This window comes from Amphiprion ocellaris, chromosome 12, assembly GCF_022539595.1.
Source record: "Amphiprion ocellaris isolate individual 3 ecotype Okinawa chromosome 12, ASM2253959v1, whole genome shotgun sequence".
Classification (NCBI taxonomy): domain Eukaryota; kingdom Metazoa; phylum Chordata; class Actinopteri; family Pomacentridae; genus Amphiprion; species Amphiprion ocellaris.
The window spans coordinates 35,678,627-35,690,478 of NC_072777.1; the positions used below are offsets into that span (position 1 = coordinate 35,678,627).

The 11,852-nt window shown below is 39.6% G+C and overlaps 1 protein-coding gene across 1 annotated transcript; it reads left to right on the forward strand.

Moving 5' to 3' along the window:
• The first annotated feature begins 8,215 nt into the window (after positions 1–8,215).
• lft1 (lefty1) lies at positions 8,216–10,048 on the forward strand. Its single transcript, XM_023266008.2, has 4 exons — positions 8,216–8,480; positions 8,710–8,956; positions 9,076–9,315; positions 9,718–10,048. Exons 1-4 carry the CDS (start codon positions 8,216–8,218, stop codon positions 10,040–10,042), a joined length of 1,077 nt encoding a protein of 358 aa, XP_023121776.1. The 3' UTR covers positions 10,043–10,048.
• Positions 10,049–11,852: the final 1,804 nt, after the last annotated feature.

Consider the following 11,852-nt stretch of genomic DNA (forward strand, 5'->3'; position numbering starts at 1 on the left):
GCTTCTTGCCGTCTTTGCTCGGAGCCAGAGACGTTAAACAGCGAGACCGAGCGGTAGACACCAGCAGCCGTAACGCCGCGCTGCATCATGGGAGCTGCGCTGTACAATACAAACGAACGCTTAGCTTCACCATTATAAACCCTGCTGATTAACTCTTACATAGTCATGGAAAAATAACTAGACGAGCCTTGTTTTCTTCAATTTCTTGTTCATTTTCATGCCTGGTACCACTAAAGGTATATTACCTGAAGAATACAATAAACACGACACAAAACGCAGCTGATTCTATACACAGTCGCAACTCCTATTGTCCACATTTCTTTGTCATTTTGTTGAGACTTCTAGTCTCTTTGTAGGATTTTGAGCCACTTTTATGTATTTGGTGTCTGTTTGTTGCTATTTTGTGTTTTTTACGGGAGTTTTGTCTCTTTGATGCTACATCTTCACTGTAAAAGAAATATGTGCGGATGTGTATGTTTACAGGCGTTTCTATGTATGTATGTTTAAAGTTGTTTACGTGTATATATTGGAATTGTTTTTATTTAGAAAAATTTTTTGTTTGTTTTTGTATTTATCAGTCCAATGGTGAGCTTTTTGCATTGGAACTTCAGACATAATGTGCACCAACGAGTGTATGTTCTGAGTGACAATAAAGTGGCTATTCTATTCTATTCTATTCTATTCTATTCTATTCTATTCTATTCTATTCTATTCTATTCTATTCTATTCTTTGTTGTAATTTTGTGTCTTTCTGAAGTCATGTCATTTGTTTGTTCATTTCTGTCATTTTCTGACTTCTGTAGTTGTTTTGTGTCTCTTTGTTGTCATTTTGAGTCTGTCTTTCACATTTTTTGTCCATTATTGTCATTTTAACTTTTTATAGTCACCTTGTCTCTGTTTATTTGTTTAACTTATTGTCTTGTTGTCGTTTTGTGTCTTTTGTCTTGTCTTTTTCTGTCTGTTTGTTGTCAATTAATGCCTTTTTTAATGCCTTTTTATCGTCGTTTTCTTCTTCTATATAGTGAGTTTATGTGTCTTTGTCATGAATTTTTGTTTCTGTCGGAGTTTTGAACATTTTATTAGAGAACCCATAATACTTTCTGTCCTATCTGACCTGCTTCAGCTTAATTGTATTCACAGGGTATATAAGAGGTCATTTCATGTCATCAGCAGCACATCCAAAGGTCTAGAGTGGTTTCCTGCTGATATTCAAGCCGTAGCACAACTCAGAAGCTGTCAGCTCTCACATAACGCCTAAAACTGAAGAATTATGTGAAGCCACAAATGCAGACATCTTGAGTGAGAGACAGGTAGCCAAAAAACTGAAGATCTCCAAGATAGCCGTTCATTCCACCAAGAAAAAACAAGAAAATGCATGGATGCAGTCATCAGAAACAATGGTTATGAATCAGCACTAACTCCTGAGTGGATCATGGGACTAAAACAGACAGAAAAGAAAACATGGAATCCTAAAAGCTGTTTCTGGCAGAACAATGCCATAAATATTGATGGAAGAACTGAAGAGATTTTGGTTATTATCAAGAAAAACATGGAAAATGTCTAGATATCAGCTCTGAAATTAAACTCTTAGGAGATATTTTTGTTGTTATCATAATATTAGTCCAAAGAATTATACCTTTAGTGGTACCAGGTATTAAAATGAACAAGAAATTGAAGAAATCAAAGGTGGTCTGATCATTTTTTCCATTACTGTAAAATACTCTTATTCAGTCACTAAAGAATGCTATTGTCTATTTTTTATCATTGCTATTTTCTCAGCTTCCACCATCAATCCTCCATGGTTCCTATCCTTCATTCCTCTCCTCCAGGGGTCCATCTCCCTCTGATGAAGCATCTCCGGCTGCTGCTGCTGCTGCTGCAGGCAAAACCCCAGATCATCATCATGGCGCCGGGAGGAGGGGGAGGAGGTGCTGGAGGGAGGGGGGCTGTCAATATTGTGAATGGAAACTGCGGGCTGTCTGTCTGTCTGTCTGTCTGTCTGTCTGTCTGGTGGTGCGCAGAGGACACATGTTCCTCCTCCACACTGGAATAAACAGCTGGCCCTTTAACTGCTGCAGGAGTTCATGGAGGTGTTCTGGAAGCTACGCAGTGCTGAGGAGTGCGTCAGTCCAGGAGCTGGAGAGTCTGAAAGATTAAATAAGATCAGAGAAGATCTACTTTATTCATCCTGGAGGAAAATATTCTGCCAGAGCACAGAGGTTAGTGGAATAATTACATTGAGGTTAGTAGTAAAATAGAAATAAGAAAGAATAAAAAGTACAAAATGCAAACAGTCAAAAAGTGTTTGACACGTGAAGTGTCTTGAAAAATTAAGAATAAAAATAAAGAAAGAAAAAAAAGGAACTAGCTAAACTAAAATAAGATAATACAAGTACAAAATGTAAACTATATAGGTATAGTGTATATATATATATATATATATATATATATATATATATATATATATATATATATATATATATATATATATATATATATATATATATATATACATACACACACACACACACACACACACACATGGATCTTGGGTGATTTTTTTCTGAATGTTCATAAAGAAGACAAGAAATTTTACTGATATACATATATGGAATCACTTTAGATATTTTTAGGATTTTTTTGGAAGATTTTTACTCATTTTTTGAAAATATTTACAAGATTTTTCTTGCCAAATTTGGAGGAATTTTTAAAATAAAACTTTCAAGGGAAAGTTTTAAGGAATTTTCTTCCTGAAGGTTTTGCAAATTTTCAGAAATTTGGAGAATTTTTTTGCTGAATTTTTGGATTTTTTTTCAGACAATGAAACAATATTTTTTGCTGGCCATAAATGAGGACAACGGGAGGGTTAAAATCTTAATTTGCAAGGAAAATTTTTTTAAAATTTCTTCTCTCATTCATGTTTAGAAAAGGGATGCATCTATATATTATATTTTTGCTGAATATATTTATAAAGTTAAGCAGGAAAGCAGCTTCCAGACTTGAATTCATGACATCAGCAGGAAAGCACAGGTCTATATAGACCCACTGATATTTAATAATTCATTCAGATTTATTTATATAACACTATATCATACCAGGCTGCACAGTGGTGTAGTGGTTAGCACCTTCGCCTTGCAGCTAGAAGATCCCTGGTTCACGTCCCGGCTTTCCCGGGATCTTTCTGCATGGAGTTTGCATGTTCTCCCTGTGCATGCGTGGGTTTTCTCCGGGTACTCCGGCTTCCTCCCACAGTCCAAAAATATGCTGAGGTTAATTGATCATTCTAAATTGCCCGTAGGTGTGAATGTGAGAGTGATTGTTTGTCTCTGTATGTAGCCCTGTGACAGACTGGTGACCTGTCTAGGGTGTCCCCTGCCTTCACCTGAGTCAGCTGGGATAGACTCCAGCCCCCCCATGACCCTAGTGAGGATTAAGCGGTGTATAGATAATGGATGGATGGATGGATATATCATACCATAAGTCATCTCAGGCCACTTCACATAGTGAGGCCAAGACCTTAAAATATTAACCCTCCTGTTGTCTTCATTTATGGGCACCAAAAAATATTGTTTCCTTGTCTGAAAAAAAATCCAACAATCCTAAAAATATCTAAAGTAATTCCATATATATCAGTAAAACTTCTAATATTTTCTTTAAGAACATTCACATAAAAATCAACCAAAATACAGTGAAATTCGCTGGATTTTGGTAGATTTTTATGTGAATGTTCTTAAGAAACATTTTTAACATTTCTTTTTTTCCACCCAAAAAATGTTGAAAATGTGGAAGCTTTCACTGTGAAAATATTTTTTTCCCACATTTTCAGACTTTAAAACAGATCAATTTTACCTGCAGGACGACATGAGGGTTAAATGCACAATTATGGCACAATTGAAGGACTCAGAAAAACAGGGACTTAAAAACATAATTAGATATTAATTTAAATAAATCTGCAATGGGAAGACATCAGAAGGAGGATGAGATAAAGAATCAAAACAGCAAAATAAGACAATAACTTAATATTACAATTATTACAACACACCGAAAATGCTGTTTTTAACGCAGAAGGCTCCTTTAAAGTCTATCTACTTGTTCTGTAGCGCCCTCTAGTGTCCACTCTGCCTCCATGCATCTGTCTGCAGGCTCTTTCCTGGTTGATTTAAAGTGATTTTTATGCATTTCAGTCATGCACGATTTGCAGAATATTTTAGTTTCATTGAATTTTAAACAATAGAAATGATCCAATCTGACTTTGTTGGTTCAGAATCAACCAGAAAGTCTCCTCTGAGTGGATTTAATTAAAGGTTAGTGAACATATTTGTAACTAATCGAGTATGATCCTGTCTATTTGGTTAAGTCTCCGCTGGGATTAAAGCTGCTGATTGAGCATCATTAGTTGTGTGAAATGCAATCAGACTGGAGGTTTGTCTACATGTGGAGGTAAGAACTGCTTTGTCCTTTGCCCAAGTCTGGCGCTTCTTTATTCTTCCTCTCCCTCCTCCTAGACTGATCGATGATTATTGGCAGCCAGATCGATGGATGTGATCCAGACACGGAGCTTCTTGAACATCTGGAGCAGCAAAGTTTGAAAAGAAAAGAAAAGAAGCAGCTCATTTGGTCCATTAAGGTGCAAACTAGAACTGCTGATTCCTCCAAATATTTGGTGTGGAGATAAAGCAGGTCAGGAAGTGGAGGATGATGGTGACCACCAGCACAAGTTCAATATTGACTTTGTTTCTATGGAGACTATTCTAATGAGATGCTATAACTTCATGCAGATGGAAAGCCCTGATATTTATCCCATAGAAGCCTCCTACAAACAGCCAGCAGAGGGGACTTGATGCTTCACAAATGGAGGGGATGACCCATAAACTGGACTGCTTTTGAATGCTAATGAGCTGCATGTTAATTAACACCTGCCTTGTTGATTGTGGAGCTCTCTGGCCTTTGATTGAGAAGAAACGGCACCTATAGGAGCATCAGCGGCAGCTTTGAACCAGGCACCTCGTCTTTGATTGGCAAAGGGAAGGAAGAAAGACTGAGAAATGTCACACAAAGGCCATCTTAATTTCCCAAATGAGGGGCTGTAATGTGGGGCTGGAGCAGAGGCTGGTATTATGGGCTGTAGAGAGCAGCACTCAGACCGGCCTTTGGCGGGACTGGACAATGGATGAGCTCTGAATTTACATGTCTGACCTCCATCTGATGGGCCTGCTGGACCTCTACCTGTGGAGGAGAAGATTAAACTGATCATACATCAGGAAGTTTGCACTTATCCAGGCTGAAAAAACACAAATAATTGTGTTCAAACGTGTGCAGCTGTGGTCATCGTTGTTCAGCAACGTGCACGACTGTCCTGTGTCACTCTGGATTGAAGGTCTTTTAACCCTCCTGTTGTCCTCATTTACAGGCACCAAAAAATATTGTTTTCTTGTCTGAAAAAAAATTTAAAAATTCAGCAAAAAAATCCCCAAATTTCTGAAAATTTGCAAAACCTTCAGGAAGAAAATTCCAATAATTCCTTAAAAGTTTCCCTTAAAAGTTAATTTTTTAAAAAAAAATCCCCCAAATTTGGCAAGAAAATTCTTGTAAATATTTTCAAAAAATATCTAAAGTGATTCCATATATATCAGTAAAACTTCTAATATTTTCTTTAAGAACATTCACATAGAAATCAACCAAAATCCAGTGAAATTCACAAAGATTTCCCAGAAATGTTGAAAATGTGGACATCAGAAGTTTCACTGTGAAAATATTTTTTCCCCCACATTTTCAAACTTTAAAATGGGCTAATTTTGACCCGCAGGACGAGACGAGGGTTAAACCATCTAGTCTGAAAATGAGGCTTTTAGGGCAGCGCTGGCTGGTTTGTAGTGTTTCCACAGTTGATCAATACTTAATTAATGACCACTGTCCTCATCAATTAAACTAATAAAATCAATGAATAAAGTGTCTCATGATTAAAGCTGAAGACTATAATAAGTAAAACTAATATTTTTGATGAAAACACACATGCACAATGGTTTATTGGATGGTTTTATGAATGTTTTTATATCAAAGGTCTTACTTTTTTTGTTTGATTTTGTTATGTGATTTATTTTATCATGCACGTTAAGGACTGCACTTTCGATTCAAATCACAAAGACATTCTGATTCTGATTTTTCAGCTATATTGTAAAAGAATCCTCCATACTTCAGGATACTCTGATGTTAAATTGTGTAAAAACAACACATCTTGATATGTGTTTGCAATAAAATTACAATAATTTTGGTTAAAACACAAAAAGCAAAATGCATTCCAGATGCTTTATGATTAGTTAGTTCAGCTGCACACACTTAGACATCATTTACTTTTGCACACATGCAGATAGATACAAATTTAAATTCTTAATCTTTCTCCAACATGCTTTCTGTTGCATTGCATCCACCTCCCTCATGTATACAATGTCTCAGTAAGTCTCTATTTATTGTCAATATGTGCAGTTTGTACTGAACTTTTTAGCAATTTAAACATGCAATTTAGACATATCTACAGATGTACATGGCAGCTAAACACTCATTTCCTTTCTATAAAATGTTGGATGCAAGGGATCTGATAGCAAACCAGAATCCAGTTTCTTGTCTGTGATCACATAAAGCTGATTTAGTTTCTTATTTGACATTATTTCCCTCATTCGTCCACTGATCGTCCCACACATGGACGCCTCTAATTAATAACTAGTCTTGTTGCTGCAGCCTCTGTAGCTGCAGCGCTCGGGTCTGGCAGTCATCTGTCATTTGCTCTTCCTGTGAGCCCCTTCAGTCTGTCTGACATCTCTGAGCAAACACAGCCCAATACACAAGCCGAGGCCGGGCCCTCTAGAGCAGCCCTCTTCTAATGTTTGTGTGACAAAAAAGGCAAGGCAAATCCTCGCAATGGAATCAGATAATCACCAACCTGTGAAGAGCCTGCCCCAATCCACATCCACGCCGGCCCCGGATTAACTGTCTGTTTGGCTAATAATTTTAATCTGCTGGAGTGGGCCAAGAATGGGTGACAGAGCGCCGAATAAACATCAAATCCTCTGCTCCCCTCCTCCCAGCACTGTAGCACACATTAGAACCAAACTGCTGCTTTTCAGTCCCAAACTTCCACCAGAAGTGCTTTTTACAGCAGAAATAAGCCCACAGTGTGACAGACTGCTGCCAGACCGGCCCGGCCTGACATCGTCCGGTGGAATGCTCACCCTGCAGAGGGGAGGGAGTAGACAAGGAGAGGCCTCTTCAGGTTCACAGGGTCAAGAGATGTCTGTCTGGGACACGTGCAGCAGGAAAGAGGTCTAATTCAGGACAAATTGAAGTGTCAAGATAAAGAAACGAAGCACTAGAAATGTGTTCAGCTCCATCAAATAAACACTTAAATCGCATCAATCACTGGTTTCTGATTTAACTGAAAGTCTCACAAAAATGATTTCAGTTGGTAATGCTACTTATTTACATTAAATGTGCTAAATTTCTGCCAAAAAATCAAATAATCCTTCAACCCGTGTTCTTTTTAAGGGTAGGAAAACTCCTAAAAGAGATTCAAAGGAGTTTCCGTTGTTTCCATCATCCAAACATAATATGCATGAAGTAAATATGATTATACATATACTGTTTCATGTTTCCCATATCAAGATAAACCAACCCTGCAGTTTTTATCATTATTATGCATCCAGTTGTTTCCTTGTTTTGTAAAAATTCAGAAAAAAGTCTCAAAGGTCAAAGTGTCACCAGCCCAGTTCTTACTCTGTATGACCAATAACCCAAACATCTAATTTACAGAAAATATTGAGAGGAAAATCAGAACATTTAAAGAGACTGAAGCATTCAATTTTGCCCTTTTTGCCCTTAGAATAATCACCTGTACTTTGATCTTGATTCTGGCATCAGATACATTCCAGAACACATCAAACATACTTTTAGTGTAACTATGGAGAAATTATAATACAGATGACACTCGAGTCTAACTGCTGCTGTTTGAAGTATGGCCACTTAGATATCCTGCTCAGGATGGGGCTATAGGTCTATTGTCGCACCTTTGTTCTGATAAGGGTCCCTGCCCCCATCGACAAAGTGCGAACGACTGGGAGGGTCGCAGCAATATAAGAGGCCGGAGGAGAGTCGGGGGGGACTCTGTGTATGTAGGGTGACCTGTGCTACCGTCCTGCTGTTTGCCACGCTGAAGCTTCTCCTCATGGATTTCCTCCGCGCTTATCTCCTGGGCACCGTTCTCTTCGGAGTGGCCAAAGCTTTTACGCATGAGGATATGAAGGACGCACTGCTGCAGAAACTGGGGTTGGAGGAAGTTCCAAAGATCCATAAGAGGGATTTGGAGAATCTGGTTATTCCGGCGCATATCAAGAATAAGTACTTGTCCATGCTGAAGATGCACCACAGCAGAAGGCGCAGATCCTTACCCAGTTTGGCGGGCATCCTGAGAGGAATCCCTGGCAATGCAGGTAAAAATCCATCCAATGTTTAACAAAATATAACACGCAAACTACATAAAATAGTTTGAAAACAGTTTTGACACAGGTAATAGCTGAACCTAGCAGTCAGTCCCGTGCGTAATTGTGACGCTTGGTGCGTAAAGACACTTTTACGCACCAAAGTAGATTCATCAAATCGCTATTTTACACTATTTTAAAACAAAAACGGACTAAAATTGTTGAAATGTTTTGTGTTTAGATATTTCTGGAGAGTATGTGTACTCTGATGCCACCCGGCATCGCATGGTGTTCGACATGGAGGCGAGGATCCCGGATAACAGCGAGGTGACCATGGCGGAGCTGAAGCTCTACCAGCGCGCTTCCTACACCAAACGCTTCACCATGGAGAGGAGGCACCACCGGCCCGTGAACAACGCCAGGGTGAGCATCTACTGGGTGGAGGTGCTGCCCAACGGATCCAACCGGACGTCGCTGATAGACTCCCGGTAAGAGATCATTTCAGTCACATTACCGTGAACGCAGTGGGTCACCTTAATTATAACTCATCTGTGTTGGTCTCCTGGAAAGATCGGGTTTTAATTAATCGTCCTCATCATGTTCACAGGTTGATCCCCATTCACGAAACGGGCTGGAAGAGCTTTGATGTCACCCAGGCGGTGCACTATTGGTCCAAGACGCAGCAGAAGACACCTATGCACCTGGAGGTGTGGATCGAGGGCGAGAGACCCGGCAGCTACGCGGCAGAGATGGCCAAGAGTGTCCGCTTTACCACCCAGGAGCAGACGGACAACACCTTGGGGAAGCCCGAGCTCATCCTCTACACACTCAACCTCGAAGAGTACGGGTAAGGGCGCGAACTTTTGATATACAGGATATTGTATCAGCGTGACAATTAGCCCTCTTCTTGCTTTTTACCTGAGAGTGGCACAGGGGCGTTAGTTTGCTCATAAATTAGCAGCAAATTAGTGGCAGACACTAGAAAACAACCTGCTTGTGTGCTCTGTTTGGGTGTTTTTACCAACTAAAAAGACAAATAAATGCTTATAAAGTACAACTGTAATGCAAGCAAGGGTGCAGCTAAGTGATTCAGGGCCCCTTAGATCTTCATAAGGCCACCCCATCCCTCAGTGCCATCCCTTTGTTTCTTTGTCCAAACTGCTTTCTGGCAGCCAAACTTGCACCTTTGAGCTCTGACTTGACTATATAATCTTTAGTCACTGAATTCTCCTCATCATTTTTTCCTCAGCTCTCGTGGAGACTGCGACGTCCACCAGAACAAAGACACCTGCTGCAGAGAACAGTACTTCATCAACTTTCGCTCGCTCACCTGGACTCAGTACTGGATCATTGAGCCAGCAGGTTACCAGGCCTTCAGGTGCACCGGAGGTTGCAAGCAGCCGAAACGCAACTACGGCTACGGAGAGCGGCGCTGCACGGTGTCCGAAAGTGCACCGCTGCCCATCATGTACCTGGTGAAGAAGGGAGACTACACCGAGATCGAGGTGGCTGAGTTCCCCAACATGATAGTGGAGAGGTGTGCGTGCACATTGGACAACGTCTCCATAGTATGAAGTCAAGGGAAGCAGCTGTAGTTGTCCTGTAATCACAGAGTTATAGGAAGGTTATGGTGTTTTTTTCATTTGGGTGTTGATATATTTAAGGGTTTTGAACAACACGTCTAGTACTTTATATTTAAATCTACTGGGAGACGTTCTGCTGCCACTAAACTCCACCTCCCTCCACAAGCACTTCTATATAGTTTGTAAATTCTGATATTTTTTTAATTTGGATTTGTGTGAGCCGTGCTGCTGACGTCATTCAGATTCTGAGTTTTACTGCTGTACATAAAATGAATGAGTTTATGTTTGGAAAATAAACTGTTTAGTTTGACGTAAAGCTGCTGCCCCTCCCTGCTGCTTCTGTCTGCCTCCATTCACATTCATGACCACATTCAGATGCATCCATACAGCTGCCCGTGTCTTTCACCTTGTGTTTGCACTTATAGGAAATTGCAAAGCCGAGTAAATAATTTGCCTAATGACTGACAACGCTTGTTACGCTGTGGAGGGCCAAACCTGCTGTCATGCTTTATTTGCAGTGGGAAGGAGCTACACGGCGCCTACAGAGAAACATGAAGTGGATTCACATTAAGCCGAGCTCTCCATGCGTTTACATCAGGCTTAGGCCGGTAATCAGAGCCCATACCTAACGCCCTGTTTGCTGTCTGAGTGGGGGGTCTCGTCGGTCGCTAATATGCTGCAGATGAAGGTAAACGTACCAAAGACCAGCAGCTGTCTGTCTGGGAGGGACGTGAATTCCCATCATGCAGCGGTGAAAAGAGGAAATGCAGGTAGTGATGCAAAGAGACAGAAATACAGGAGTGAAGGAAGGATTCAGATGCTCAACTTTAGTAATAAAACGCTGTAAAGATGCTCCACTACAAGCAGAAGTTCAGCAAAAGTTTGTAAGTTTGGTTTAGAAAATGCAGTTCAACTACTGAAAGGATAGATAGATAGATAGATAGATAGATAGATAGATAGATAGATAGATAGATAGATAGAAACACGATACTTTTTTTGCACTGCAAAAAAAAAAAGTGAGTCTTCTACTGTTACAAGTTACATCATTACTACATCATTAATAATAATGAGTGTTTTTACAAATCAGGCTTCAGCTAATGACTATTTTCATCATGGATTAATCTGATTACTTTCTGAAGTGGTTCATTGTTTGGTTTGTTGCACCAAATGTGCAGATTTTTGGTTAATTAACCAGATGTTTCGGCTCTATTTCTATAAACACTTTAAGCTGTGACAGAGCAAATGCAATATTTCAGTAACTCTGCATGTCTGTTCTATCACCATGTGCCGTATTAGATCTAGTTATTTAAGATATGTTTCAATTGGGGATGTTATCGGCCCGATATTGGCATAAAAATGTAATATCGGTCAATATCGTTATCGTTTTTTTTTTGCCTATCATGAAAACAGATAAAAAAAGATGCCTGGATTTCACCGGCATTTACCGACTCATAGAGGGAGGGAGAGTGTCAACTGTTGTTTGAGACAATTAAAGAAAAATAAATGTCATTTTTTCGAGCTAACAAGGCTAATGCTACTGGATGCATTAATCATTTCAACTGAGCTTAAAGGATTTTAATGTTATTACTAATTTAGATCATGTAAGAAACTATGATGAGATTTTTTTCATGTTGTGTACTTTTATACGAAATTTACTCCCAAACGTCTACCTGACATTATTTCTGCCAAGTTAGTAGATGAAACTAGCAAGCATTAGCTACTTAGCAGGCTAGTGGCTAATGTTAGCTAGCACTTTAAACTGACTTCAAGCCAAAGAATTCTGCTTCAAATTAGCTTAGCA

Coding starts and splice junctions, on each gene's coding strand:
- lft1 (XM_023266008.2), top strand. CDS start 8,216: ATGGATTTCCTCCGCGCTTATCTCCTGGGCACCGTTCTCTTCGGAGTG. Junction 8,957..9,075: donor ACGTCGCTGATAGACTCCCG/GTAAGAGATCAT, acceptor TCATGTTCACAG/GTTGATCCCCATTCACGAAA. Junction 9,316..9,717: donor CTCAACCTCGAAGAGTACGG/GTAAGGGCGCGA, acceptor TTTTTTCCTCAG/CTCTCGTGGAGACTGCGACG.